Genomic DNA, 26,841 nt, shown 5'->3' with positions numbered 1-26,841 from the left:
CATTTCACAAAGGAATTAAAAGGTCACTGGCACCAGTCTTTGAACAGGCGACTGACTGCTTGTCTACGTTGCTGAGACTAGTACTCTGTGGTGCCAGTGGCTTTTCCTTCCACCTCCCTCCCACTTCTCCTCTTGTTTTTCTAAAGGTGCCTTCCTCTGACCTCAATTTGGGACTGTGACCACTTAATCCTGAAGCCAGGGTCACTTGGACTCCTTTAGGCCACATCAAGTATTAATTGCCTTGCCAGGGTGTGCGCATTTGGCCAGTTGTAGTGCATTTTTTTAAAAAAAAGATCATACAGGAGTTTATAATTGGATATTTGAAGGCATGAATAATGCTTCTAATATCTGAAATTGTGTATACCATTGATCATTTATTTTTCAGAGAGTGTGTTTTCGGTGTATGTACAAATTGTTATGTGTTCTCTACATCAGCAGGATATGAAGGTTTCAGATGTAGCACAACCCACATATTCCTGCTTTGCATGGGGTTGGAAAAGATGACCCTTGGTTTTCTTCCAACTCTACAATTCTATAAGAGAGCACTGATGGCTATTTTATTTTTATTGCTCTTCCTCCAAAAGCAGCCAAGAGTGATGCACAATAGAAGTGTAACACAACAAAATGACACCCAAAATTAACACACATAAATACCTATAAACAAAAAACCATAGCACAATCACAAAATCAGTGTGCTTTCATTCTGCAAAGGCTCCAGCCTTATGAGGTTGTTCTAATATTTCTTCACATACAAATATATTAATGGAGCATACATTGAGGCAAAGAGGGACGCCTTTAGACATTCTCTCATACTGTTATCCAAAAAGTCCTGTTTTCACATGGCTGTGTGTTTGCATGTGTGCATACATACACCCCTCTACACTGGAAGCTACACTCCAAGCTCTGATGGCTATCTCCTTCAAAAACACTCAGGAGAGACCTCCAGCTACCAGGAGACCATCTCCTGTTGTTATATCTTGTTGAGGGAGCATCAAGCAACCACTCCAGTCTATGACAAAGAAATAGTATTCCAGCAGCTATAACACAATACACTGACACAACACACACATACAGCTGTGTGGCCTGGTTGTTGTTTTTTAAAACATCTGAAGATAGTCATAAATATCACAGAATTCACACATGTTCTGACATACAAGGTGTAAAGGCAGATCCATGCTGCATGCAGCACACAACTGTTGTGTGTACACCAGTGTTTTGGACATGTAAGTTGTGAACAACAGACACATCTTTAAATGGCATAAATACAGCAATTGTCTTATTAAGTGTGGAGCCCACTATAATTTCTACTGGAGTGGAGCAACGATCTGCTCAAAGAAAGTCAAGAGTAGACTTTTGTGTGCGTGCAGTACCTCACTGGGGGTTTGGGTTCAAATTTAAAGCCAAAGCACACATCCAGAGACTATGTTCGAACAGTGCAGTAAGCCGTAAACCATGGCTTACTGTGCGTGAGTCTACTGCATTTGTTTTGCTCCTCCCTACTAGGACTTGGGAGAAATGAAGCACAATCCCTGGGCTGAGTTTCATGCTAAACTAACCATAATGATAAGCTGAGGTTCATACTTACCAGTTGTAGTTTGTTTGAGCAAAACAAACCAGGGATTGTGGTTTGTTTCCCCACAGTGCAAGTGGGAAGATACAGCAGGCTCATGTACTGTAAACCTATGGTTAACTATGTTTTAACATGACATGCAAACTGGGACACTGTCAGGAAAAAGCACCAAGGCAAAAGCTAGCTCCAGATTGCTGGAATGCAAAACAGGATGTTATGTTTTGTAGATGTACTGTTGGGGAAAAGGTGGAGCCTATTCTTTGTACTGAGCACCGGATGTTAGCTCAGTGTGTCATATGACCTGTGCTGGAAGTACAGGGGAGGAGTTGTGTCTCTTCTGATGGAGTCTGAAGGGAACAGTCACATTTCTATGTACTGTTGAGTGACAGGAATAAAACATGTAAAAAGGACTCCTGTCTGTCTCATTTCTCCTCCCTGGGAGAATGCAGGGAGGGAGAGAGAAGCAGAGAAGCAGAGGGTGTGTTCTATCTCACGTCTAATGAGAAGAATCGCCGGGTTTGTTTACCTAGCCTGCCGGAGGTCGCAGACGGACGGTAAACACAGTATCTCGCTCAATTGCCTCGGGGGAGGCCAGGTACCTCGGACTGTGAGCTGAAGATACTAACAGACACATGGTGCTGCCGCTTAGAGCAGTGTTTTTCAACCTTTTTTGGGCAAAGGCACACTTGTTTCATGAAAAAAATCACGAGGCACACCACCATTAGAAAATGTTAAAAAATTTAACTCTGTGCCTATATTGACTATATATAAAGTAATTCTCTTGAATAGGAATCAAATAAACACAAAGAAAGTATTTTATAATTACTTTATTATGAAATAGTAAGTAAACAGAAATATGAAAAATTATAAAATACTTTATTCAGTGCGCAACCTGGGCCTGTTTGGCTGAACACAAAGCTGATATTCTGGCTGGAATCGAACGTTGCGGACCATACTCTGCTCAGCGGGGATTGATCCATTGATCCCCGCTGAGCCAGCGGATGACAGCTCTGTCTCCGCACTGTGTGCGGAGAGGGAGATGTCAGAGCCCCGCTGCTCTCTATGGGGAATCGGATGAGAGCGGACCGCCTGTCCGCTCTCATCCGATCCCATCCGATCTGATCCCCACCCAGGACGGATGGAAAATAGGGTGGACACAGTCCGGCGCCCACCTAGTGGGCGAAAATTTGACATTTTTTTAAAAAAAATCTTTCGAATTTTTCAATTTTTCCCACGGCACACCAGGCAACATCTCGCGGCACACTAGTGTGCCGCGGAACAGTGGTTGAAAAACACTGGCTTAAAGGACTACATGTCTTAATACTCCCCAAGTAAAAACAAAACAAAAAACCCCTCCCCAATAAACCATTATCCATGAACACAAAAAAACTTACTAGAATACTGTGGAGAAGGGAAGGGTAGAATCCTTCCACTTATGTCGCTGTAGATTTCAATTTGGTTTTAAGGGGTACAAAAATATTTTTAAAAAGCAAGGACAAAATAAAATTTACAAGGTGAGAGTAATATATTATAAGCAATCCCTTATGTGAGGGGAACCCCAATAAAGAATTAATGGAGGGAAGTGGGCAGGCTGGGACTGGCGAGGGGAGTTAATGGAAGTCCTGCTTTTTTTTGCATCTGTGTATTAACCTTGACATTTTTAAAGCAGAAAACACTCTCTTTTCCAACTTAAAAGGCTCTGCCTAAAGCGCTGCATATATACGTGTATCACTTCTGTTGCTCTGTAAAGTTGAGGCACAGGAAACTATAAACCAGCCTGCAGTCACCTCAGGAACACAAAGACCTTTTTTCAAAAAAAAAGAAAAGAAAAGAAAAAGCAGGCAACTACATCAAGGATGGGGAAGAAGAATTGCAGAACTAAAATAAAGAACAAATCCAGTTAAGTAAGTATGTGTGTCTCATTTTTTCCTTAGGAAACTGCAACATCTCTTTTCATTTAATTCTCCTGCCTCTTCTTTGCAAATCAAGTGCAATCCATTCTCAGAAAGGGGCACAATAGAATCTCCTTCAGGAAAGCAAACTCTGGTGATGGTGTGTTTTTATTTCCACCTGAAAAACAGTGGGTATAAAGGTGTACTCCTCCGTAGGGTGAAATCTCTCAACTGTTTACCTAGCACAGAAACCTTGAGAAGCCAAACAAGATTTCTTTACAGCAGCTCGAGCAATAAACCCAACACAGCCAGGCATTCAGTTATAGATTTATGATCTGTCTTTTTTTCCTGACAGCAAGTTTTTGCTTTCCTGATGTTAATACAGTAGAAACCCCTTTATCCAAATTTCAAATGAGTTGTGTTCACCCTCCTAGAGTGTTCTGCAATATATTACTTCAATGAGATACAATATTTATTCTAATTTACCCAACCATCTTGGACAGTTTGCAGCACTCTATGGTCTAAACATGGAATCTAATATCTCAAATGGAATTTGGTAGCAAGAGAACTTTCAGAGAAATGACTGGAATTTTTGGAGAAGGTTTATAATTGAAAGCTGAATAGGGCTTCCATTTGTTAATGGCAGAAATATCAGGGTATGTTTCTCTTTGTTCCTTGCCAACAAGACTACAACTGTACATTGAATTCCTGGTGCCCTGCCATGTGGTCACCAAACACAAGTTTTCATTGCAGCTACATGGAACTTGCAGACTCAGTTCAAAGACCCAGTAAATTCCAATATGTTGGCCATTACATCTACTGTCTCGTGTGTGTGTGTGTGTGTGTGTGTGTGTGTGTGAGAGAGAGAGAGAGAGAGAGTCAAATGTTGTTGACAAAGGACAGCTGGGCATATAAAGGGCCCCATTACCTTCAGTAGTTTAGGGCCTCATCAAACCTAAATCCATCCCTGGTTACCACACACTTTCCAGTGTGTTTTCTCATCACTTTTCTTCTTGCAAAAGGTATAAATGGGGTGTGTGCAAAAGTTTACTTTACCCTGCACGAACTGAATTTGCTGAATCCCACCTGAGAATACTGATGGTCCAGAAGGGCCCTAAGTCAACAGTTTCACTGTGTTGTCTCCCACGGATTTATATGTCAGGCCCAGGGCAAAACTGAATACACAGCCTTGCTGTTCAAAGGCATACCTCAACTGCCAGTTTTTTTCACTAAAAACTGAGGGAATGGAGGCGGGGGAGCAGGGAGTGGAGAAGGAAAGATTTTAAACAAAATTCCCAGGCATATTTGCCTTAAATCAAACGGGGTTCTAATAACATAATAATCATAACGATAGTTTTTAGGGGCAGATGTCCGCAATCTGACCTTGCAGCTCTGTTCAGAATCAATAAGTGTGGCGTTTCACAGAAAGGAAAAGAAAAAAAGAAAGAAAGGAGCAGAGGGATAAACAAGCCTTGGCAACTGCAGGAAGCTCCCTCGTAATTCTGAGATAATGAAATGCTTCTAACCAGGCCTGACTGCTGAATATTACAAGAGCCATCATCTTGTGTGAGTTGCATGTGGCTTTATTTTGTGCTTCCCTGCATGGAGTGAATATGGTTCACAGTGGAGTTGCAAGAAACAGTCATTACTATTTATTCGGAGAGACATGAGTGACTGTTCTAAATAGCATCAAACAGCAGCACCTGAAAGGGCCTGCTGTACTTTTTCTCCCTTTTTCTAAATTAAATTCCATTTTTGCCAAACACTTCCCCCGCCACACACACCTTCCTGCCTAACTCACCTCACACCTCAGTTCAGTGCTAGCAATACAACTATAGGAAGTAGGATTCAAAGTGAGATAAATTTGCAGGTTGCTCACCATTTTAGTGCTCCAAATGTGTGCAACTTAAAAGCACAGTTGTTTATTCTGTAGCTCCGGTGGAAACAGAGCATCAGAGTGAATTGACATCAGCTTGCTTCCTGGGTGGTACATCCTGGAATCTTAAGCATGTTTCCTAAAATTGTGGCTCCCCGCCCCCACCGCCCTGCTATCTCTACAACAGAGTCAACTATCCTGTTCTAGCCAGCCAAAACTCGCTCTGCTCCTTTTTACGCTCCTCTGAGTTGGTCCCAATTGCTTTTTCAGAGTAGATCTTCTCATTCCAAGAAGCAGCTCATACATTACAGTGCCACATGTGTCCATTTATCTTTGGCTACGCAGAAGAGCAAGCAACTCATTCCTGTGATCATGGCAGCTTGCCTGCTTCCTTGCAGGTTAGTGGAGCTCCCAGGAATTTGTGCTGTAGTGGTGAACTATCAGAATGTAGCTCTGGAAAAATGAATTTGTTGGTTACTGCTTTTGGCACAGGCATCCAGTTTTCAACTGCTCTCTTGACCCCATTTTAGTTTTTGCTGATAAAAAACAAACACCCTCCCTCATGTTAGCCTCCCCATAACCCTGTGAGGGTTAGTGTGTGGCTAAATTGCTAATGTGAGCTCCTTATAGAGAGGGCAGGAAATAGACTACAGTGGTGCCTCGCAAGACGAAATTAATTCGTTCCGCAATTCTCTTCGTCTTGCGGTTTTTTCGTCTTGCGATGCACGGTTTCCCATAGGAATGCATTGAAAATCAATTAATGCGTTCCTAGGGAAACCGCCTTCAGACCAGGTCCGGGGACAGTCTGTCCCCGGACCTCTTCTGAAGGCTGGGGGGGGGGACAAGGGCTTTCCTTCCCACCCCCAGCATTTTAAAAAACCCTGGGACAGCGGAGGACTTCTCCGCTGTCCGGGCGATCTTAAAATGCTGGCGGGCGGCATTTTAAAATCGCCCCGGGACAGCGGAGGACTCCTCCGCTGTCTGGGGCGATTTAAAAGCCCCTGGGAAGGCAGGCAGGGGGGACAAAGACTTTCGCCCCCCCGCCCACCTTCAGAAGGTGTTCCCCCCCCCACCCTGCTTCGGGGCAGCGTTCCGAAGCGGGGTGGCTGGGGCAGGTGTTCCTGCCCCCCCGCCCGGCTTCGCAGCACCGCTCCGAAGCTCGGCGGTGGGGGCAGGTGTAACCGGGACCTCTTTTGAAGCAAGCGGCTGCGGAGAGAAGCGATCTCCCTGCAGCCGCTTGCTTCAAAAGATGTCCGGGAGATCGCTTCTCCGAAGCGGGGTGGGGGGGCGGGAACACCTGCCCCAGCCACCCCGCTTCGGAACGCTGCCCCGAAGCGGGGTGGGGGGGCGGGAACACCTGCCCCCACCGCCGAGCTTCGGAGCGGTGCTGCGAAGCCGGGCGGGGGGCGGGAACACCTGCCCCAGCCACCCCGCTTCGGAACGCTGCCCCGAAGCGGGGTGGGGGGGCGGGAACACCTGCCCCCACCGCCGGGCTTCCGAGCGGTGCTGCGAAGCCGGGCGGGGGGCGGGAACACCTGCCCCAGCCACCCCGCTTCTCTCCGCAGCCGCTTGCTTCAAAAGAGATCGGGGGCAGCTTTTGAAGCAAGCGGCTGCAGGGAGATCGCTTCTCTCCGCAGCCGCTTGCTTCAAAAGAGGTCCCGGACCTGTTTTGAAGCAAGCGGCTGCAAGGAGATCGCTTCTCTCCGCAGCCGCTTGCTTCAAAAGAGGTCCCGGACCTCTTTTGAAGCAAGCGGCTGCGGGGAGAAGCGCAGCAGCTTGCTTCAAAAGAGGACCGGGGGCAGCGGGAAGCGCTTCCCGCTGCCCCCGGACCTCTTTTGAAGCAAGGGGCGGTGGGGAGAAGCGATCTCCCCGCCGCCCCTTGCTTCAAAAGAGAAGACCCGCTGTCCCCGGGGCAAGCTTCGTTTTGCGAAGCAAGCCCATAGGGAACTTCGTCTTGCGAGGCAACTCGAAAACGAAAAAACCTTTCGTTTTGCGAGTTTTTCGTCTCGCGAGGCGTTCGTCTTGCGGGGTACCACTGTATCACTATGATGAATTATATGCCACAAGCTTAAAGATCTTGAGGCTTTGCAATAGTGTAGTGGTAAATTTTGCACAACAGTTCCTATAGCTATGGAGTCCAAAACTGCAGTCAACTGTTCTGATCCATTCATTACACCCAAATCCACACCCACAGAACAGTAGTACCGGTATATAGCATAACACCTGAATTATGAGGCTCAGCTGACAGGTCATGAAATAATAAGCTGACCTTATCCTCTGGTTTCCTCTATGCTAATATGTCACAAACAAAAAGTAAACTTGAAAGCCTTATTATCACCTCCTTCCTTGGAAGCCAATGCAGGTACACTATGCTTGCAGCACCAAGCCCCAGTTGGCAATGGGGCTAATGAATTCTGCACCAGTTGCACTTTCTGGATGTCCCATGCAGCAATCCCATGCACATTGCTGCCTGAATATAAATTCACCCTCTGTTTCAATCCTAGAAAAAACACTTCTAAGCTGTCATTCCTGACATCATGGAAGAAATTAATGCTCCACTGATTCTCTCTGAAGGGGGAAGGGGTGGGGAGCCTTAAATCTCCAGGGCTATCTATCACTTGAGCTCTAACTTTTGGGTGTTAAAAGGGAGGGGGGAAGGCAATTTTTATTTCACTTATTAATGACAGCTGCTCCACTGTGAAGGGTGGCTTTCCAATATGTGTGCAACTCAAGCAGAGATGGCAGTCAGATACTCTCCCCTGCCCCCAACTTCTAAAACATATGTATATTTATGTGGCTAATTAACAACTTTCTGGAATCTATTTGCAAAATGGAGAAAGGGTAGATTTCTTTCCGTAATACCAGAATGTAAATAAGGAAAGGGCAATTATTTGCATACTGCATAAAATTTGCATGTGAGAATTTATATGTACTCTACAGTTTACGCCTCCCTCTAACAGGTATGTGGAAGTTAAATCTGAGTGGGGGGCGGATGTGTCATGACTGTAGAGCACAGGCATGTTAAAAAAACACCACCACCAATAGACACAAAATGCCAAGTTATGGTTTTCTTTCTTTTCCCTCCTTGAAATAGCCACAGATCCAGATCATAAGCATTACTGAATGTGTTCAAGCCATTTCGGAGCCAGTCTCATTGGCTGGTGTCACTGGGCATTTGCAGAAGCCCACACCCTACCACCAAATCTTTCGATAAAAACATTTTTTTTTTAATTGCATCTGCCAGATATATGACTCATCACTGAAACAGGAATACTTTACTTAAAAGGGCAACTGTTTAAGTCCTGAGGATTCATTGTAAATCCATTGGGCTCTACATTCTAGCAGAATCAGTGAATGGCTTCACCAGCTATGTAGCAATGTGTCGGTCACTTATCTGATGAGCCTGAGTGATTTGAGCAGTAGAGAAAATGCAGAACAAGGAGAACGTCAGGAGTCCAGGTAGGACATAGGAATCCACTGAGGCAGTCACCTTGTCACTGCCACATCAGTTTATGCAGTTTATACACTTCAGCAGGTATCCTGTGCAAAGCTAACAGGTGAGAGTAACTGTCCATCTTCTAGCCTAGTATTCTGGCAGGAAGAGAGAGGTTTCCCCACCACCTGCTTATTCTTTTTAATGGGAATGCCAGGGACCGAACTTGGAGCTTTCCTCTTCCTTTGTCAAGTCACCCTCCTACCCAAAGGGTGGCACAGGGATCTAAAGAGTGCTCTTTCTGATTATACTAATACTCCTTCTGTAACAGCTCCTTTAACAGTCTTATAGATGTGGATTTTTCCCCATCCACAGAGGTGCAGTGACGGGGCAGAAGACGGAACATTAACACCACATTCCTGAGACAAAGCTACATAGCCATGTAGCTGTGTGCTATAATAGAGATTTAAGAGGTGCTATCTATCTTCCACAAAGAACAGACACAGCTTCTTATTGAAGAACTTCAACCATTTGCTTTACGATAAAAATACAGTTGAGGCCCAGCACTTTCTAACTCCAATAGAATGCATTGCTTTTTTAAAAAGAGGAACTTCGTCACACAGAAAAAAGGGCAGAGATCTGCATATATACATTTAGACACGGTGACTGCATTTTTCTTAAAAGCAGCTATGCATCCATATAATTTCTCCCATAAGTGGAAAAGCATCTGGGGATGGATTCTGAGCAGATAAAAAACTGGAGGGTTAAGCCACCCTCCCTCTCCCCACACACCTCCCCCCTGGCTTCCAACTGCTGATTTTCATTAAAAAAATAAAATAAAACTGAGAGACTGTTACATAGTCATTGGCTATGCACCATCTAACTTGGCCATCTGTAACCTTTTGCATGTTTAGGGAGTTTGAATGTGCGTAACATTAGAGAAAGTGTGGAGAGAATGGCTTCTTTTCCCTGGAATGGCATTTTTGACAGGAGAGAATTGCATTTTTCTCTTGCTCAACTCTACTTCCCACTTTGCTACGGATGCAGTCTTCCTATTAAATGGATGTTTAAATATTTAACAATCTGAAATATTCACAGAAGGGAAAATTGTTATTACAATTTGTTAAATGTCTTGGGACTATCCGCAGAGATGACAAAATGTTCTGTTTCCACACCTGCCATCAGGCATCCAGGATTTATAATAATGCTAATAACACCTGTTATTTTATTCACAAAGCTTTTTACCCACAGGATATCCTACCTAGCACAGATACATAGGCACATAAATAACTTGGGTGTGGGAATAACTGGAGCTAGGAATGAGACAGTTGGCAGAGATGTTAAGGGCTGATCCTATAGGCTTGCTACTACCCAGAACTAGTCTACTGACAGCAGAATATGCAGAAGAGTGGGTTGTTCATATGGCATGTGAGATATCATCTTTGAAGAGGAGAGCGAAACAAAAGTCCTTGGAAGCAGCAAAGTAGTACCTGGTCTGCAGCTCAGTGGTAGAACTTCTGCTTTGGATGCAGGAAATCTCAGGTTCAATCCCCACCATCTCAAGGTTGGGCTGGGTATGTGCCATGCAGACAATCAGCACAGCCAGTACTAAGCTGGATGGACTAATGGTCTGACTCTGTGTAAAGCAGCTTCCTATGTTCCTAACAGGAAAAGATTTGGGTTATGTCAAGAGCTACCAGGGGTACAACCACTGAATGTCAGCTCTCTGTGCCGCTGCCCTGTATGGTTAGGGCACCTTTCTGGCACTGAAATGTTTTCAGTTTCTGGACTGAGCTGACCCACCCAGATTGTTCATTGGGCAGGCCTACACAGGAAGGGCCTAAAAGACATCCTATTTGGGCTGGGACTTTGCCCAAGCAACAATGGTCTTCCTGGTTCTGAGTGTGTTCCTTTGCACTCCTTGGCTTAACTCCTGGCTTCTTGGCACCTGGTTCCCCTTTGATGGGGGATGGTGGGGAGCATTCAAAAGCCTGCTCTAGATTCAAAGACTGAAGCAGGACTACCATCACAGCTTCGTCACCTCATAGCACTCCCAAGAGTGATTTTGTCCTTTTAATACAATGGAAGCACATCCACTTCTCCTGTGAAACTGCTGTGGAAGCAATACCTGTCTAGTTCCTCTCTGCCCTGCAGCTATTAAAACACAGCCCTTGGCCAGCTGTTGTCCTTATATAAACCTTGCTTAAGTAAAGATATATAATATATACTTGCTGACATATACTGGTTTTATAGCCATTTCCTCTTCACATGAACTCACAGAACTGGCTTGTCAGGGATGTCTAACAGAATTCTCAGCTCTCTCAACAAACCTTATAATTCAAAGGATTGGGGGTAGGGCATGAGAGTCAAGCCAATATAAAACACTGGGTTTGCTGTGGAGCAACTGAGTGGCAAGGGAAATCTTAATAGTACTTGCCAGCAGAAGACAGAGATGGAGGCACAGGGGATCCCAGTCAACATCACGCAAACATGGCAGGTGAGTGAGGGCACCTAGCCCATCAGCAAACAAACATTTCTACAGTGCCAGTCGAAGTGCCCCTATTGTCTCATCTGCATGATTCCTGGTAAGGATGGTGATTCCTCTTCCCTTCAGTTGCCCTACAAGTTAAAGGTGCTTTGCTAATATAATTATCAACTAAGACCATCAAAGGGACTGTACATGAGCAAAATCTGTTGCCTCATCCAACATATAGGTTAAAGGAAGAAACAAATTCAAAGCTTAACTTCCAGTTGAATAATCTTGACAATGCCAGTGGAGTCAGTTCAACATAGCTACCCTAATATTACTTCTTTGTGGGGCTTTGTGTCATAGGCAACTTGGAGGACACCAGCCAGGAAACGAGACAAGAATTTATTTGTCTCTTCCAACAAGAACGGAATACAATCTGTACAATATTTTTCAGTAGATTTTAATCCCACTACCAAGATGCTAAGTGGTTCCTATCTGCCCTCCTGGGCTGAGTTACTGACCAACTGACTGATCTTGAGGGGAAATTTTCTAATAATAAAAAAAGGTAACTATCCATTTACAGCATTAAAAAGTGATAACCTGAGAAGGCCCTGAATTGATAAAATCAGAGGTTTATATGAGGTAAATCTAATGACTATGCTCAATGCAGTGCTGGTTCCAGGTTTCAAGGGGTCCCTGGGTAAGAAGCCCACAGGGGGACCTTTACTTGAGTGGGTCCACCTTCTCCTTGCCACCATTACAACTGTTCATTGACTTGCAGTGATGGCCACCAACATGGATGTCTTTTTAAAACGGATTGGGCAAGATCTTGGTGGATAAGGCTGTCAATAGTACTAGCCATATGCTGGTCTATTATATATTGTCCTATCTTGTGGACTCAGGGTAGTTTACAGGATTTCATTAATATTAATATTTGCAAAGGGCACCATGTGGAAATACTTTGCTTTTCTGTGTTTTTTTCTTTTCTTTTCGAAAAAGGGTTATGCACGTATACAAACACATACAGATTAAAGTCACATGTATGTTTTAGATACATATGCATGCACATAAAATTTAACTATGTTAGTGTTTATACACCTGCAGTTAAAATAACAATAAAGTGGTACCTGGGGTTAAGTACTTAATTCGTTGCAGAGGTCTGTTCTTAACCTGAAACTGTTCTTAACCTGAAGCACCACTTTAGCTAATGGGGCCTCCTGCTGCTGCCGCGCCGCCGGAGCACAATTTCTGTTCTCATCCTGAAGCAAAGTTCTTAACCCAAAGTACCATTTCTGGATTGGGGAGTCTGTAACCTGAAGCGTATGTAACCTGAAGCGTATGTAACCCGAGGTACCACTGAATATGTTATACTGAATACAATTCGCATTAAGTGGTGAAGCACTTTTAAGCTTGGTAGTTACTTAAGGTTAATATTTCATTAGTTGCATTATTCAGGTGTCATTCTACTGTTAGTGATATTAAGGATGATTAAGAAGCCCCTTTCAAAGCAGCGGACCACATTGGACCGTATTACCATAAGACATTGCACTGGAGACTGATGAGAACATTGCAGTGAACGCAGAATCCTATGAGTAAGCATCAGTTGGAAATAAAATAAACCACCGTAAGCTCAGCTGCGAGTACATAGAATAAGCCAGTGTTTCCCAACCACTGTTCCGTGGCACACTAGTGTGCCGCGAGATGTTGCCTGGTGTGCCACGGGAAAAATTAAAAAATTCGAAAGATATTTTTTTTAAGTCAAATTTTCGATTGGGGCGCCGTCACTAGATGACCCCTGGGGTTCCCTCCCTCCCTCCTGCTCTGCGCCTCCCTCCTCCTCCGGGGAGGCCCTTCCTGGCTCTCGGCCAAGGCTTGGCGGCTGCCACTCACTCACTAGCTCGCCCACCCGTCCCTCCATCCCTGCACCCGGCCTCTCCCCCTCCGTCCCCAGCGCGGGGGCTGCCGGGATCCGTAGTCCCCTCGCCCATGGGCCCCGCACCCGCGCGGGGTGTGCGAACTACGTTTCCCAGCGTGGCCTGGCGGGCCAGGCGTTTTGTTTGAAGCGCTCTTCTCCCGGCCATGGAATGAGCGCGGCGGTGGCGGCCGGGCGGGCAGGGGCTCTTCCGCGCAGACCCCGCGCAGCCTGCCTGCGCCCCCGCGGAGATCGGGCGGCAGGATGGAGCCCGGGGATCCCCGCGGAGGCGGAGCGGCGGAGGCGGAGGCTGCCCCCCAGGTAGGGCTGCGTCGGGGTGTGTGTTATTTTTGCAATGCTGCATCCGCGCCGGAGGGGACGCATCGGACCGCGGGGAGACCCCTTGGCGGGCATGCAAGGCAATGCATGCGTGCAGGCGTTGCATGGAGTGCAGTGCAATGCAATGGCAACGCGGCGCCCTGCATGCATGCATGCAACTTCCACCGGCGCTCCGGACTTGGCAGGTGAAGGGGGTCCCCAGTGGGCGGCAGAGAGAGCCGGGAGGGCGAAGGGGAGCCGGGGGGGAGCAGCGCTGCTCCCCGAGCTGAGCCCGGGGGGAAACTTCGGCGTCGTTGCGCCGGGTGTTGGAAGCGGAGGCTGGCGGGGGCCCCTCACCTGCAAAACCTGGTCGCCTCTCATATATTTCGTGCATTGCATTCATCGCCCGCTTTCTCCTCCAAGGAGCTCCCGGGGGCGCGCGTGGTTCTCCCCGTGTTATCCTCGCAACAACAGCCCTGCGAGGTGGGTCAGGCGAGTGGCCCAAGGGAGCACCCAGGGATTGTCCTGGCCAGGTGGGGTGATTTGAACCCTGCTCTCTGCCCGGTCTTCATCCTCATTTAGCCCCCACATGTGCATGACTGTGCATGACTGAGGTTTTCCCCCCTCGTCTTGGCTATGGTGTGAGTCTGTGCTGTTAATTAATGGGGTTCTGCCTTCGGAGAAGATGAGCCAGCCCTCAATGAGGTGATTATGTAATTTGCTAGCAATCCATGTCCCTCCCGGCGTGACGCTGCGCGCTGACGTCACGGGGCTGTAATGGTGGTGTGCCTCGAGATTTTTTTCATGAAACAAGTGTGCCTTTGCCCAAAAAAGGTTGGGAAACACTGGAATAAGCAGCCACTAGGCTTGGAGCAAGTCTTCTAAATTATAAATTAAGGACTCCTGCAGTATTTAATGTTATACTGGTAATTCTAAAAAGCTACGTTGATTTCATATTCACACACACACACACACACACACACACACAATTTGATAGCCCATAACTTTTATCTGTTTATTGATTTCTTCAGTTTTGGGACCCACACTTTTCTCTTTTGTGTGTGTCTTTAGATATGTATTTATCATACATACAGTGCAATCCTATGCACCTTTACCCGGAAGTAAATTCCACTATGTTCAATGGTGCTTCCTGCTCACTAAGAGTGCCTAGGGCTGCAGCCTTACAGTTTACTCACTGGGGCAGGGGGAGTCCTTGACAATGTTAGCATCAGATTGAAGCAACAGATAAACAAATCATCATGAATAATCAGGTCCTGTCTGTGGACCATGAAGGGGTAATTACTGCTTTGCCAAAAGGTAAATGTCTTTCTCTGAAGGCAACCTCTGTGAAAACAGCCAGGACCCCATCATCTGCTCTTGAACTACATCCAACTTACTATTCATGGAGAAACATGCTAAGCATTAGAAAAGTGTGTGGGAAATGCCTTACAGTTTAGAACTGATACTTAAAGGTCGGAAACATGCAATTAGAATCCAATCAAAATGGCAGGATTTAAGAAAAGAGGTGAAAATGTAATTCTTATCACCTGTAGGAGGAAAAGTACCTTCTTTTCTCTGGAAAAAGAGGAGAGAAAACCTTTAGATGCACAGAAGTGTACTTTATTAGGATCAATGTATTTCATATGAAGCTCTTTTTCAGGGAAACTCTCAAACACATCCCATCTTTCTCTTAAGTTTCCAGTGACTCTGTTGCAAAGTAGTTCTTGGTGATTTAAGCAGGGTAGGTTTTTTAAATGTAGACTGCCCTGACAGTACTTCCAAGAGCTGTATTGCTACAGAGACATAATTCAGACAACACACTAAAGCTATGGGTTGGCTTAGCTCAGCATGACACATCAGCAAAACTAGCGGGGAGGAGAGAAGCAGCCAGGAACTCTTCTCTGGGAGCCTACAATCTTGCGTGTTTGTACTAAGCCGTGGTTTGACTTAGTGTGTTATGCAATGTGGACCACAGTCACTGGAGACTAAAGAGATTGGTTGGGAACCCAGCTGCAGGCCCTGCACATCTAAGCAGTCCAACAAAAAGATATTGGCTTCTCCCATGGATATGGAGCCATATACAGTGTCTGGGTTATTTAGATCCCTTACATCATCTTCCCAAACATCCTGAAAATTATACACAGTGCTATAAAAGGCACATAAGCCCTATGCCACAGTGACACTAGCATCAGATTACACATCTAAATTCAAAGCTCAAAGACTGCTTCTTGGTTGTTTCATCATTATTATTTTTAACTTGTTCCTTAATTGTATTTTCTGCCTCAGCTTCTAAGATGTGGAAGGCTCCATTCCCTGACTCACCAATGTAGCACCTTGTAAGCTGCCCAGGATACAGGTAGAACTAATCTGAAATGATGCCTAGTAAATGCAACATGTAATTTCAGACTCAAGGCACCAATTTCCCAGTCAGTTTGTAGTGACACTGTAGTGTGACTGTAACAGGCTTTCTGCACAATTATCATCACACATTAGTAAGCTATTCATTTTGGAGAAAGGAGAAGATGAAGAAGTGTGATAAAAAAAAATATTGTTTCCATACTAAAGAAGGGCTCCCCTCCATACAAACCTTTCAAAGTGAGGCTAGCTAAATCAAGGGAAACATATTTTCTGCAGAAAATGGTAAGATCGCTGGAACTTTGACAAGACAAAAAGAGAATGCTGCCCCATGTTCAGCATTTCAAATCAATGGAAATATTTATTTGTGAAAACATTTATGCGGGCAATCTGCTTACAGGGATATAAAGAAGTCACATATCAGGCAACAGACTTTAGATTAGTTTGGGTCTCACCTACCAGCAAGTGTTCACTCTTATCCTTAACAAAAATTGGTGCAGCATGAAGAACTAAGATGATTATTAATTCTTTTTGGCTTTTAATCTTTCGGAAGGGCAGCGCTCTGGGCCCTTCTGTAGTTTAAGAAATTAACATAAGAATCTCAGCTAGTTGTGTGCTACCTCCTAGCAATCATTCTTTTGGAACACAACGGCATATTTATAGTGGTGAATAAAAATCTAGACTGCCTACTTCTAAATGAACTTGCCCCCCCAAAAGTTAACCAACAAACTCAAACTAGCATGGGGACATGCTGTATATAAGACTCCTTCACCCCAGTGTGGTTCCCCTTTATTACATATGGAGACCTATCCCCTACAACAGCATACAAATCAATACAAATGACCTGACCCAACAACCTAGCTCGCTCCCCCTCACACAAATAAGTCACACTGCAACCAACTGAACACAACCAACCAAACGAAGGAAGCCCTAACCTCTCGCAACATCAATAAAAATAAATAAATATACAAAGGACCTACCCAGGTGATGCTGACACACACACCCTACACTAATAAGAAGCAATAGAACGAAGTAACAATATCTTCATCTCTCTCCCCCCTGCAACTGCAAGAGGTCTATGGCAAAAGTGTCTCTCACCAAATGTAAACAAACTGTGAAAAACACTATGAATCCAAAGTGGAGAAAATAGTTGTACCTTTGCCTGTTTATCTGTTTGCTTTGTAGCACAAAAAAAACCTTAATAAAAACTATTTTAAAAAAACAACTTGCCCAAACACTGAGGTCACCCAAGGAGGCCTTCTCTGTGTGTCCTAGCTACACAGGTGAGGCAAATGGTGTCAGAAAAAGGAAATTTTCCAGGGATGGCATCCTATATCTGTCCCCAGCCAGGCTCACCTGTAACAACCCTTCTGCTTTTCCGCTCTAAGGTAAATAAACTCTTTACACAGGCAATGTCGCTTTTAGTCAGCTCATGATGTTGCTTTCTGCTATTCCAATTAATATATTTTAAATAGATTGTGTAAATTGTTGCATTTTTATTGCTTTACAGTGGTACCTCAGGTTACATACGCTTCAGGTTACATATGCTTCAGGTTACAGACTCCGCTAACCCAGAAATATTACCTTGGGTTAAGAACTTTGCTTCAGAATGAGAACAGAAATTGGGCTCTGGCGGTGCGGCAGCAGCAGGAGGCCCCATTAGCTAAAGTGGTGCTTCAGGTTAAGAACAGTTTCAGGTAAAGTACGGACCCCCGGAACGAATTAAGTACTTAACCTGAGGTATCACTGTATTGTAAATTGCTGTGGGCAGGATGCTAAACTTATTTGAGCATATGCCCTGAGGTCTCAGAACAGGCCTCCCAACAACCCCCCCCCCCCCCATTTCCTATATCTAGAACAGTGATGGGGCCTCCAGATACTGTGGCCCTCCAGATACTGCTGGTCTACAGCTTCCATCATCACTGGAGTTGGGGTTGGGCTGATGGGAGCTGAGTCCTACAACATCTAGAAGGCCACTGGTTACCTAGCCCAGCTCTAGAAAATAAAGATGAGCCTAAGCTGAATCAGGTTCATCTAGTCCAGCATCCTGTTCTCACAGTGGCCAGCAGGTGCCTGTGGGAAGCCTGCAAGCACAGCAGGAGTCTCCCCGTCTGTATTTCCCAGCAACTGGCATTCAGAAGCATGATGCTTCTGACAGTGGAGGTAGAACATCGCCATTGTGGTTAGTGGCCAGCTGAAAGCCTCGTCTTCCAAGAATTTATCTAAGCCTCTTTTAAAGCCATCCAAGTTGGTGACTGTCACCGTGTCTTGTGAGAGCAAGTTCTATAGTATGTGCTATGTGAAGATCCAAATGTTGATCTGCACAGGCACAGGACCCATATAGAAAAGAAAGGTGATGTTGACTCTATTCACAATCTATTCACTTGGAACAGGGCTACTGGATACTGTAGAAAACACCAGAGGTTCCTCCTGATCAATGCAGCTGTGTTTTCCACTCCCATTGAGGAGAAATAAAAACATGTTGCTTTGTAGAAGTCCAATTACCCCCATGATCAATTGCCTAATTATTCCAGCTCTACAGGTTTTTGTTTTTAACCTTCTCCCCCCTCCCTTTTCCACACAGCTACGATCTGCCAAAGAAGCAAGCTTGAGTTTGCTAATTAGAGACGAGAAAAGTATCGAGTCAAAAGAAGTACGTTTACCAAATCCATCTTATATAGTTATTCTCTCACATCAAGGAGAGGGAAACAAAATTAATCTTTTATTCAGCAGTAGCTCTTCTAAAAAAAGAAACGCTCTCCTTGGAACCCACCATAATGTTAACATATTTCAACACAGGCTTTTACATTGCTCTGGAGTAACCATAGGACTAAATCCCCACTGAGTTGGAATAACACCCTAAGATTAACTACACCATTTACTTAAATCAAGCTATTAGAAGCATGCCTCCTGCTTGCAGACCATCTTTATCACACAGCAGATCATTTATACAGAAGGATCCAACTGAAAAAAATAATTTCGCTTCTATAGCAAATGGGTTGGGGTGGCTAACTTATGCCACCCCAGATGTTGTTGGTTTCCAGGTGCTATCAGCCCCAACCAGCATGGCCACTGGTCAGGATGATGGGAGCTGTGGTTCAGCAACATCTGGAGGGCCACAGGTTAGCCACCCCCAGATTTACATATACATCATTCGCATCTAATGTCTCCTGCGCTTGACAAAGCATTGGGACAAGTCATCTAACTGAAGCACAAGGCAAAATGGCTGGTCTGAGTCGCAGGGCAAAGCCAGAGACAGTACAGATGGGAGTGACAAGTGTGGAGAGAGGAGCAGGAAGTGGATTGAGCAGGACTATGGAATCAGGAAAAAGGTTGTCAGATTCAAGGAAATGTACTGCTAATAGGCACGTCAATAACTTAGGCACTCATCACTATCTGAGGGTGTGATGACCACAGGAAAATCCTATGCATGGTTTCATTTCCAACATTTTTTGTATAGTCACCAAGTGAACAGGTGGCTATGTATGAATATATCTTTAAAGGACAAGTTTTGATGAAGGAGAACCAATATGGCTTCTGCAAGGGTAGGTGTTGCTTTTAGAATTCTTTGAGAGTGTCAATAAGCATATGAATAGATGTTGTTGTTGTTGTTGTTGTTGTTGTTGTTGTTGTTGTTGTTGTTGTTGTTGTTGTTGTTGTTATATCCCGCACTTGCTCCCAAAGCAGCCCAGGGCAGTTAAAAACTTTCTTAAAAGTGTTAAAAACAGCCACATGTGTCAGCCAATGGTTTCAGGCTTGCCAGGGACAGTATCTTTCAGTTGTTAAATGCCTGTGTGAACAGGAATGTTTTTAAATTAATCCTGAAGGTCAATGAAAGAGACTGATGCACCTTACAAAGGAGGGAATACCACAAACAGGGAACCATGACTGAGAAGGTCCTCTCACAGGTCCTGCCAACCTAGTGGCAGCAACACCACCAAGCCCTCATCTGCCTGAGATAGGATGATCCAGCAGACATTGCGCACTTAGACTTTCAAACAGTTCCCTCACTAACGATTCATAAGTAAACTTAGCAGTCCTGGGATCAGTAACCATCAAAAGAATGAGAAGCAGACAGTAGGAATAAGTGAACAGTTCTCACACTTAAGGGCTGTAAACAGTGGAATTTCCAAAGGATCAGTATTGAGACCCGTGTTGTTCCCCAGCAACTAGTAGTCAAGAGTGTACTGTCTCGAATCCTGGAAGTAGTAGACAATTACCATGACTAGCAGTCTTATCCTCCATAAATCTGTATAAACGCCTCTTAGTCATCCATGTTCATAGGAGTCAACTCCTAGGGGACTGAGGTCCCTTCGGCCCCCCAATAAAATGTTTGAGGGGGCTGATCCCCTAAGTTGATGGGCATTGCCATTCAAATGATGGGTGTAGGCCACATCTTGTGATTATGTGGGGTGGGACTTACCTGCCCCCCCATATTTTATTCAAGTTGGCACCTCTGTTATATTGATGCCCAACTCTAAACCTTGTGGCAGCAAATTCCATAGTTTTACTATGTGCTGTGTAACTAAATACTTAATTTTGTCTGTCCTAAAGTACATCCTTTGGATGACCCCAGGTTCTAGTATTATGAAAATGAGAGAAAAACATATCCATCTATTTCCCCCCACAAAGCACATAATTTTATACAGTTCTATCATGGCGTATAAATGTTTCTTGCCTTTCTTCAAAAGTGAAACTCATAGGGGGGTTTCCAACCTAGCCCGTATGATAATTTTGATTTCCCTTCTCTGCACTTTTCACAGCTCTACAATAGCCTTTTTGATGTTGCACAACTAGAACTACACACAATATACCAAGTGTGGTCACACCATAGATTTCTGTTAAGTCACAATAGGCGTTATATTACAGACTTGTAGAATGTCACAATGGGAATAATGGCACTGGCAGTTTTATTTTCAATCCCTTTTCTAATGGTTCATAATCCTTTTGGATTTGAGGTATCCACATGCAAATTACATCCTTCCCAAATAAAAAGAAACCCCCAACATTGAACCATAATTATTTTCTGTATGCAGCATTTTAGATGGAACATGCATTACAAATGCTTCCTGCTGCTTTGTATTATTGGATGGATAAAACTATTAAGACACACACTCACAATTCAAGTATGTCAGCATCATCAGCCAGAGAGGATGGGGCACAGAAGAAAATGGAAAGAAAAAGAAATTCACTTCACTAAAGGTGAAGTTATGCTTTACATAACCATCAAATGTAAATGAGCTATCAAACTTTCAGGCATCTGGTCATTCAGTTTTCATTCTGCACAATTATGGACAAATAAATGGGATTGGTTGATTTCCATTAATGCTCCCCTAATTTATGTACATTCCTGGAGGTAAAATTCCATTCTGACCCAACACTCATAACAACTCAGATCATTTTTTAAGCTACAACAACATTAAATAGGAGTTTAATTCCATCACCGATCGCTCCTGGGGATTTAATATTTCTTAATAAATTAGACAAGCATTCTCAACTCATCAGCATTCAGATCTTAGAAGTAGAATGTGCATAATTTAGCAGTTGGTTTTTTAGGTTATAGAGTAACTTTCTTTTCTTTTCTTACTCTTGCATACTCTTTCACACACATGAATGGAGGAATGTGTTATCATCCCTTTAAAAAAAAAAAAAGAATAAGTCAACTCAAGAGAAGACACCTGTTTTTCTTAAGTCTCAAATGCCCACGAGTATATTTGCCAGGAAAGGAGCTACTTGTAATGATTTTTTACTCCATCTTTTCCTGATACCTATAAGATGACATCTTAAAATAAGAGGAATTGATGGTAATACACAAAACAGACTGCACTGCCACAGCTGAAGAGCACTCTTCCTCCCCAAGGAACTGGATGATTAATGGGGCTGTGGTGGTGATGGGGTGGGGGGGAATTAGAGGGACTTTCTCTTACATGAAGAATAATATTCAAACTAAGCAGTCACCTTGTACAACATGCTCCTTGCTTTCCAATGTTTATGCCAGTTAGTGTTGCACAATCCTACTGAGTTCTCTTGCCAGAGAATGATTGGTTCTTTAACGTTATACCATTTAAGTAAAAATGCTTGGTTCTGGCTGGCAGATTAATTTGCTCACTAACTCATTTGGGTATCAACAATGTCACACTACATCTACATGACTTGGAAAACTGAAGAACCATGACTACTACAAAAATCTGAAAACAGGACATTAGTATTTACCATACTAAAATGGGTGACTCAAAAGTTGTTCTTTACCATCAGGAAAGTTTAAAATTTTAATTCATGTAGCCCAAGATTCCCTTGACAACCAAACATGTCTGAAAAAAAGACATTTGCTCACTTCAAAAAGGAGGGAATACAATATCCCAGTTTATAAAATATCTATGTTCCTAAACATCTGAGATAATTGTACTGATATTGAAGAAAACTAAGTACCATTGAAAACAGTGAGATATACTTCTGCAGAAATATGCATAGAATCAGTCTACTAATGTGTATTTAGCAATACCCTCCCTGTCTCAATTTCTTTGATAATGAGCATACATTTTATTGAAAGCAGCATTGCCAATTTCACAGGCGCCTCTTGTTTCCTAGCTCTGAGGAACGGGAGGGAATGTATTTGGATAGTACTGGAAAGAGAAAATGCTACAGCAAGTGTACAACTGTGCAAGGTGAAGAGAAGGTGATACTAGGAATATCTGTCAGTCAAAAACGATCTTTTGAGGCTTCTATTCATCTCAACAGACAGAATATACTTCCCTACTGCCGATAAGACTAGAGGGTTACTAGGGCTAGATATTTTTCTTCTCCTGTTCCAGCTGTCTTCACCTTGAAATGTAAACTTTCCAAGTGATGCAGACAAATATTTAAATGCTGCTATCCAGTGATCTCACTAGGAAAGGAGAGATCAGCATTTATTTACCCCGTAAAAGGATTATTTTGTTTTTAAGTCATAGAACTTCTTACTGATACCAGCAGCTCTGAAGTGTACTTCCTCTGCACAAATAGAGAAATCAAAGTGCCTTAGTCTTTGTTTTGCTTTTTGACAGCATTGACAGCAAAATGATTTCCATTGGCAGTGCTTGTTTTCAGTATGTGCGTGTGGGCACATAGGATTCATGTGCAATAGCATCTTTCACCTGTGGAATTATTCTTCCAAAGTCTATTTACGCTGCAGTCTCTCTTGATAAATGCAAGCTTTCTCCGTCAGCATATTTGCTCGGCAAAGCTTAGCATCTGTAGTTGCCAGCTTCTGAGTGTAAAGTGCCTTGAGAGACTGCATGAAAGGCACCAAATACATGCAAATTGTTGTGGGTAGTTCCTTGACAGCAGTGTCTCTGCAACTATCACTTCCATTTTCTCTAATGCTCAGAGAAAGCAGCGTCTGGGGCTAAGGGGATTGATTCCATAAAAACAGTTTAAAATATAAAGTATTTGATTACGTGAGCAGATGCAACCAAATAAATCCTTCTGCCTCTCGCAAGTTGTCTGGAAACTCTGTGGATGGGAAAGAACTCTTCTTTAAGGAATTTACTCTGTGCATCAATACCTGTGTTGTACTCAGGACTGGCGCCAGCCTCAGGAAGAATAAGGCCACAGATGCTGGGCATATGGTGGGTGGCAGACCCTCCCTGTCATTCCTCATGAGCCACCCAGCCAATCCTTTCTCTCAGAGGACAGAGCTGTACGAACCACGCAGCCTGGTTTGTGCACATTAAGATAGCTTGTGGCCCTCAGGTGTTGTGAAAGCTACCATTTTAGTACCAGGATGTCTCTCTGACACAGGGCAGAGAGGAGAGAGTCAGCAACACACTCTCCTCAGCTGGGCTGCAGCACACATGGAGGCAGCTTTCTTGTGCCCGGCCACAGCTCCACCCCCAAGTCAGGCCTATCTCAGGGGTGCAGGATGCTCCCTCCCACCTGCCCCTGTGCACAGGAGCATACGCTCTGCTGCTCCTGTTTTGCACTCTCTTTGTGGGTTGGGGGGGGCAGGTTGCCTGGATGGAACATCTTCTTGAATACTGATAATGCTGCTTGCTTGCTTGGATGAAGGACAGAGAAGTGTGTGCGCATATGAAGAAGAAACTATAGACTACTGTATGAAGGTAAAATTCACGTGTTTTCTCCTGGCCCTGCCCATCACTGGTATGTGGCCCCCTGAAGGCTGCCAGAAGAGAGTGTGGCCCTTGGGCTCAAAATGATTCCCCATCCCTACTCTAGACTGCACACTCTTGAAAGGCTTATTAAAGACCAGTAGACTAATTAATATGCCCAACTTACTGATACGTCTTGCAAGTAGAACTGCTACATTTCCCGTGCATATTGTGTTGCACTTCATTCCAGCGCCATTCGAGTTTTGGTACTTTGATATTTTCAATAAGCAATGCTATTTGCTTAGAATCAGTAAACCTTTGCAAATCTGACCACTGTCTCCGATATCACTGATTTGCTGTTTTAATTCATGCCATATCCGAATCTTCAGAACCAAGGAGCTCATATTTATTACAAATAGATCCACACTGCAGTGGGGGAGATGTGAAGGATAAAAGATGGGAGATTATAGGTGAAGGGGATGGACCAGAACAGGTCTAACAAGACACACTCAAAGCTGATGAGGAACACAACAGAAGTGGGAGGGTTCTGAGGGTTCCTTGGATATCACTGATTACATATTTACTCAAATTCCATTAAATGTAATACAGAATTCTATATTGAGAAAATGGAGAAATTCCTATACAGCTACTGACAATCCAGAGAGAAACAAGCATGGAGTACCAGATCCCTGCCTTAGTGATTGCCAGAACAACAGGAACATAGGAAGCTGACTGAGACTGAGAATATTAGTACATCCCTCTTGAGTTTAAGACAGGCGTCCTTCCCAGCTCTTCCCGGATCCAATGCAAGGTGGATGCTACAGTCTTCCCTAATGACAATGAATGCTACTACTTGTAAATATTTCTGGAACACACTCAAACAGGGTGGAAAGGGTGAAATGGCTGCTGAGTGATACTGATGACTTCGTAACTTATAAAATAGCACTATATGCGTTGACAGCTAAGAAGATCAGGAGAAAAGAACTAGATAAAATAGCGGTCAATTGCAAAGGTGATTCAGACATTTTAGCTGGCACATTCTACCTGAGAATCCCTTGCTATTATATCATATGCAACAAATAATTTTTAGGAGATGTGATCGTGGTTTATTGTATCTGCAGTGCCTGATGTTTTTATGGTTTTAATGGTTATTGTTGCTTTTCTTTTTGTTCCCATTGTGAATGATGCCATGGCCTTTGGCTAGTGCAATAAAGTTTATGATGATGGTGAGGGTGATGATGAGTGGGGAGGTATGTAAAAAAATATGCAAAGAAATAGGAATATACCAGCCCTGGTTTGACAGGTGGCTTTGAGCAGTATTTGATTTTTGACGTGAATCTTTGCATTATATTAAATGTCACACTGGTGCGTAATTCCTGTTTTAGATAACCTGCTTCAGTTGACTCTGTCAAGTACATTCTGCTCTCTTTGGCTGAAGACATCCCTACCCCCACCCCTTATATATGAAAGCAGAAAAATCTAGCAAAGGGCCTACTTACATGTTTTGAAAAGAATTCGTCCACTTCTCGGAGCAGCTTTTCCTGGCACTCAGGATGGGTGGCCAACAGGTAAGTGGCAAAGGAGAGGGCGCTGTTGGTGGTTTCATAGCCAGCGATCAGGAATAAGGAGGCCTGGCCAGCTATTTCATCATCACTCAATGTTTTTGGATTTTGCTTCTGAGGCCGGGCTTTGCTGGCAGATGTCTCATTTTCCTGAATGCAAACATCGGCTTGGCTGACCGTGTCAAAATGTTCCACGGTGATGTCATTAGCAGAGCTTCGGGCATCAAGCATCAGCTGGAGGAAATCCCTGCGTCTCTGCAAAATGCACAGTGAAAACATTAAGTCAGGGAACAAGCATGTGGACGTACATTCACGCTAATACAGCTATATGATATCTCTTTTCTCCAAGGGGCGAGCCTTGTTTTTGGCGTTGCCTAACAATTACTCATATTGTATTGTAAAGGCTGGATGGTGTGATTCTTTTCCTTTTAGCTTCTTTTTTAAAGTAACCTGAAATTGGGAACAAATGATGAGTTAGGAGAGGGGCTGCTCAATTCTTCTCCTTCCTTCTTCTTGTCCTACCGTCTTTCCCCGAAAGTAAGACATCCCCCCAAAATAAGACCTAGTTCCAGTTTTGCCTCTCGCTGTAATATAAGGCACCCCCCCGAAAATAAGACCTCCCCGATAATAAGGCCTCCCCCAAACATAAGGCCTCCCCGGAATATAAGGCCCCCGAAGCTACTCTAAGGTGTCTGACTCCTCTGGACCATAGTGACGGGCGCTGCCACACAACTCACTGACTGGCCGCAGCGCAGCCGGAGCTGTTCAGGCAGTGCGAGGTCTCTTTAAATCAGAGAGCCCGTGCTGCCACCAGGACAATCTGCCGCCTGCTGCTTGCTCTGCCCCGACGGAGTCTGGCTGACTCACAATTAGACAATAAATGTGTACCGTATTCTTCTTCATGGAAAAATAAGACATCCCCTGAAAATAAGACCTAGTGCATCTTTGGGAGCAAAAAATTAATATAAGACACTGTCTTATTTTGGGGAAAACAGGGTATCACCATCTCCCCAATTGCTGGGATCTCAGATCTTTTCTCGCACCGGAAAAAAGAAAAGCAGCGGAGTGGGGTGGTTTTAAGCAGATACATGGAAGGAAGGGGAAGGATTAGGCAGCCCCTCTCCTCAATGGCTCTCTACCCGATTTCAGTCTCAAGTGGCAACTGTTCCTTGAAAAAAAAAGCCAGGGGAAAGAATCATGTAACTGCCTGACGTGTAGCTTGGTGTTCAATGGAGTCTTTGCTTTGCACTGATGACATGGAACAATAAAGGGGGGTGTTGCAGTAGATTTTTTTTTGGAAGAGTAGAATGGAGCTAGGGATGTCAGTAAATTCAGATTTTGTGTAACTGCATTTAAGAGCAATCAC

General features: G+C 44.2%; 1 protein-coding gene across 5 annotated transcripts in view; it reads right to left on the bottom strand.

Annotated features, from left to right (window-relative positions):
• Positions 1–26,841, bottom strand: part of TBXAS1 (thromboxane A synthase 1) — a 223,863-nt gene that overhangs the window by 31,002 nt on the left and 166,020 nt on the right. For all 5 annotated transcript variants that reach the window (XM_083462031.1, XM_083462035.1, XM_083462034.1 and 2 more), the window contains exon 10: positions 25,413–25,730. In XM_083462031.1, coding sequence (XP_083318157.1) covers positions 25,413–25,730 — 318 coding nt within the window. The remainder of the gene's footprint in view (positions 1–25,412; positions 25,731–26,841) is intronic.

This window comes from Podarcis liolepis, assembly GCF_965112155.1.
Source record: "Podarcis liolepis genome assembly, chromosome: 10".
NCBI classification, from domain to species: domain Eukaryota; kingdom Metazoa; phylum Chordata; class Lepidosauria; order Squamata; family Lacertidae; genus Podarcis; species Podarcis liolepis.
The sequence above is the reverse complement of the archived record's forward strand: the minus strand, read 5'-3'. Positions and strand labels throughout refer to the sequence as shown.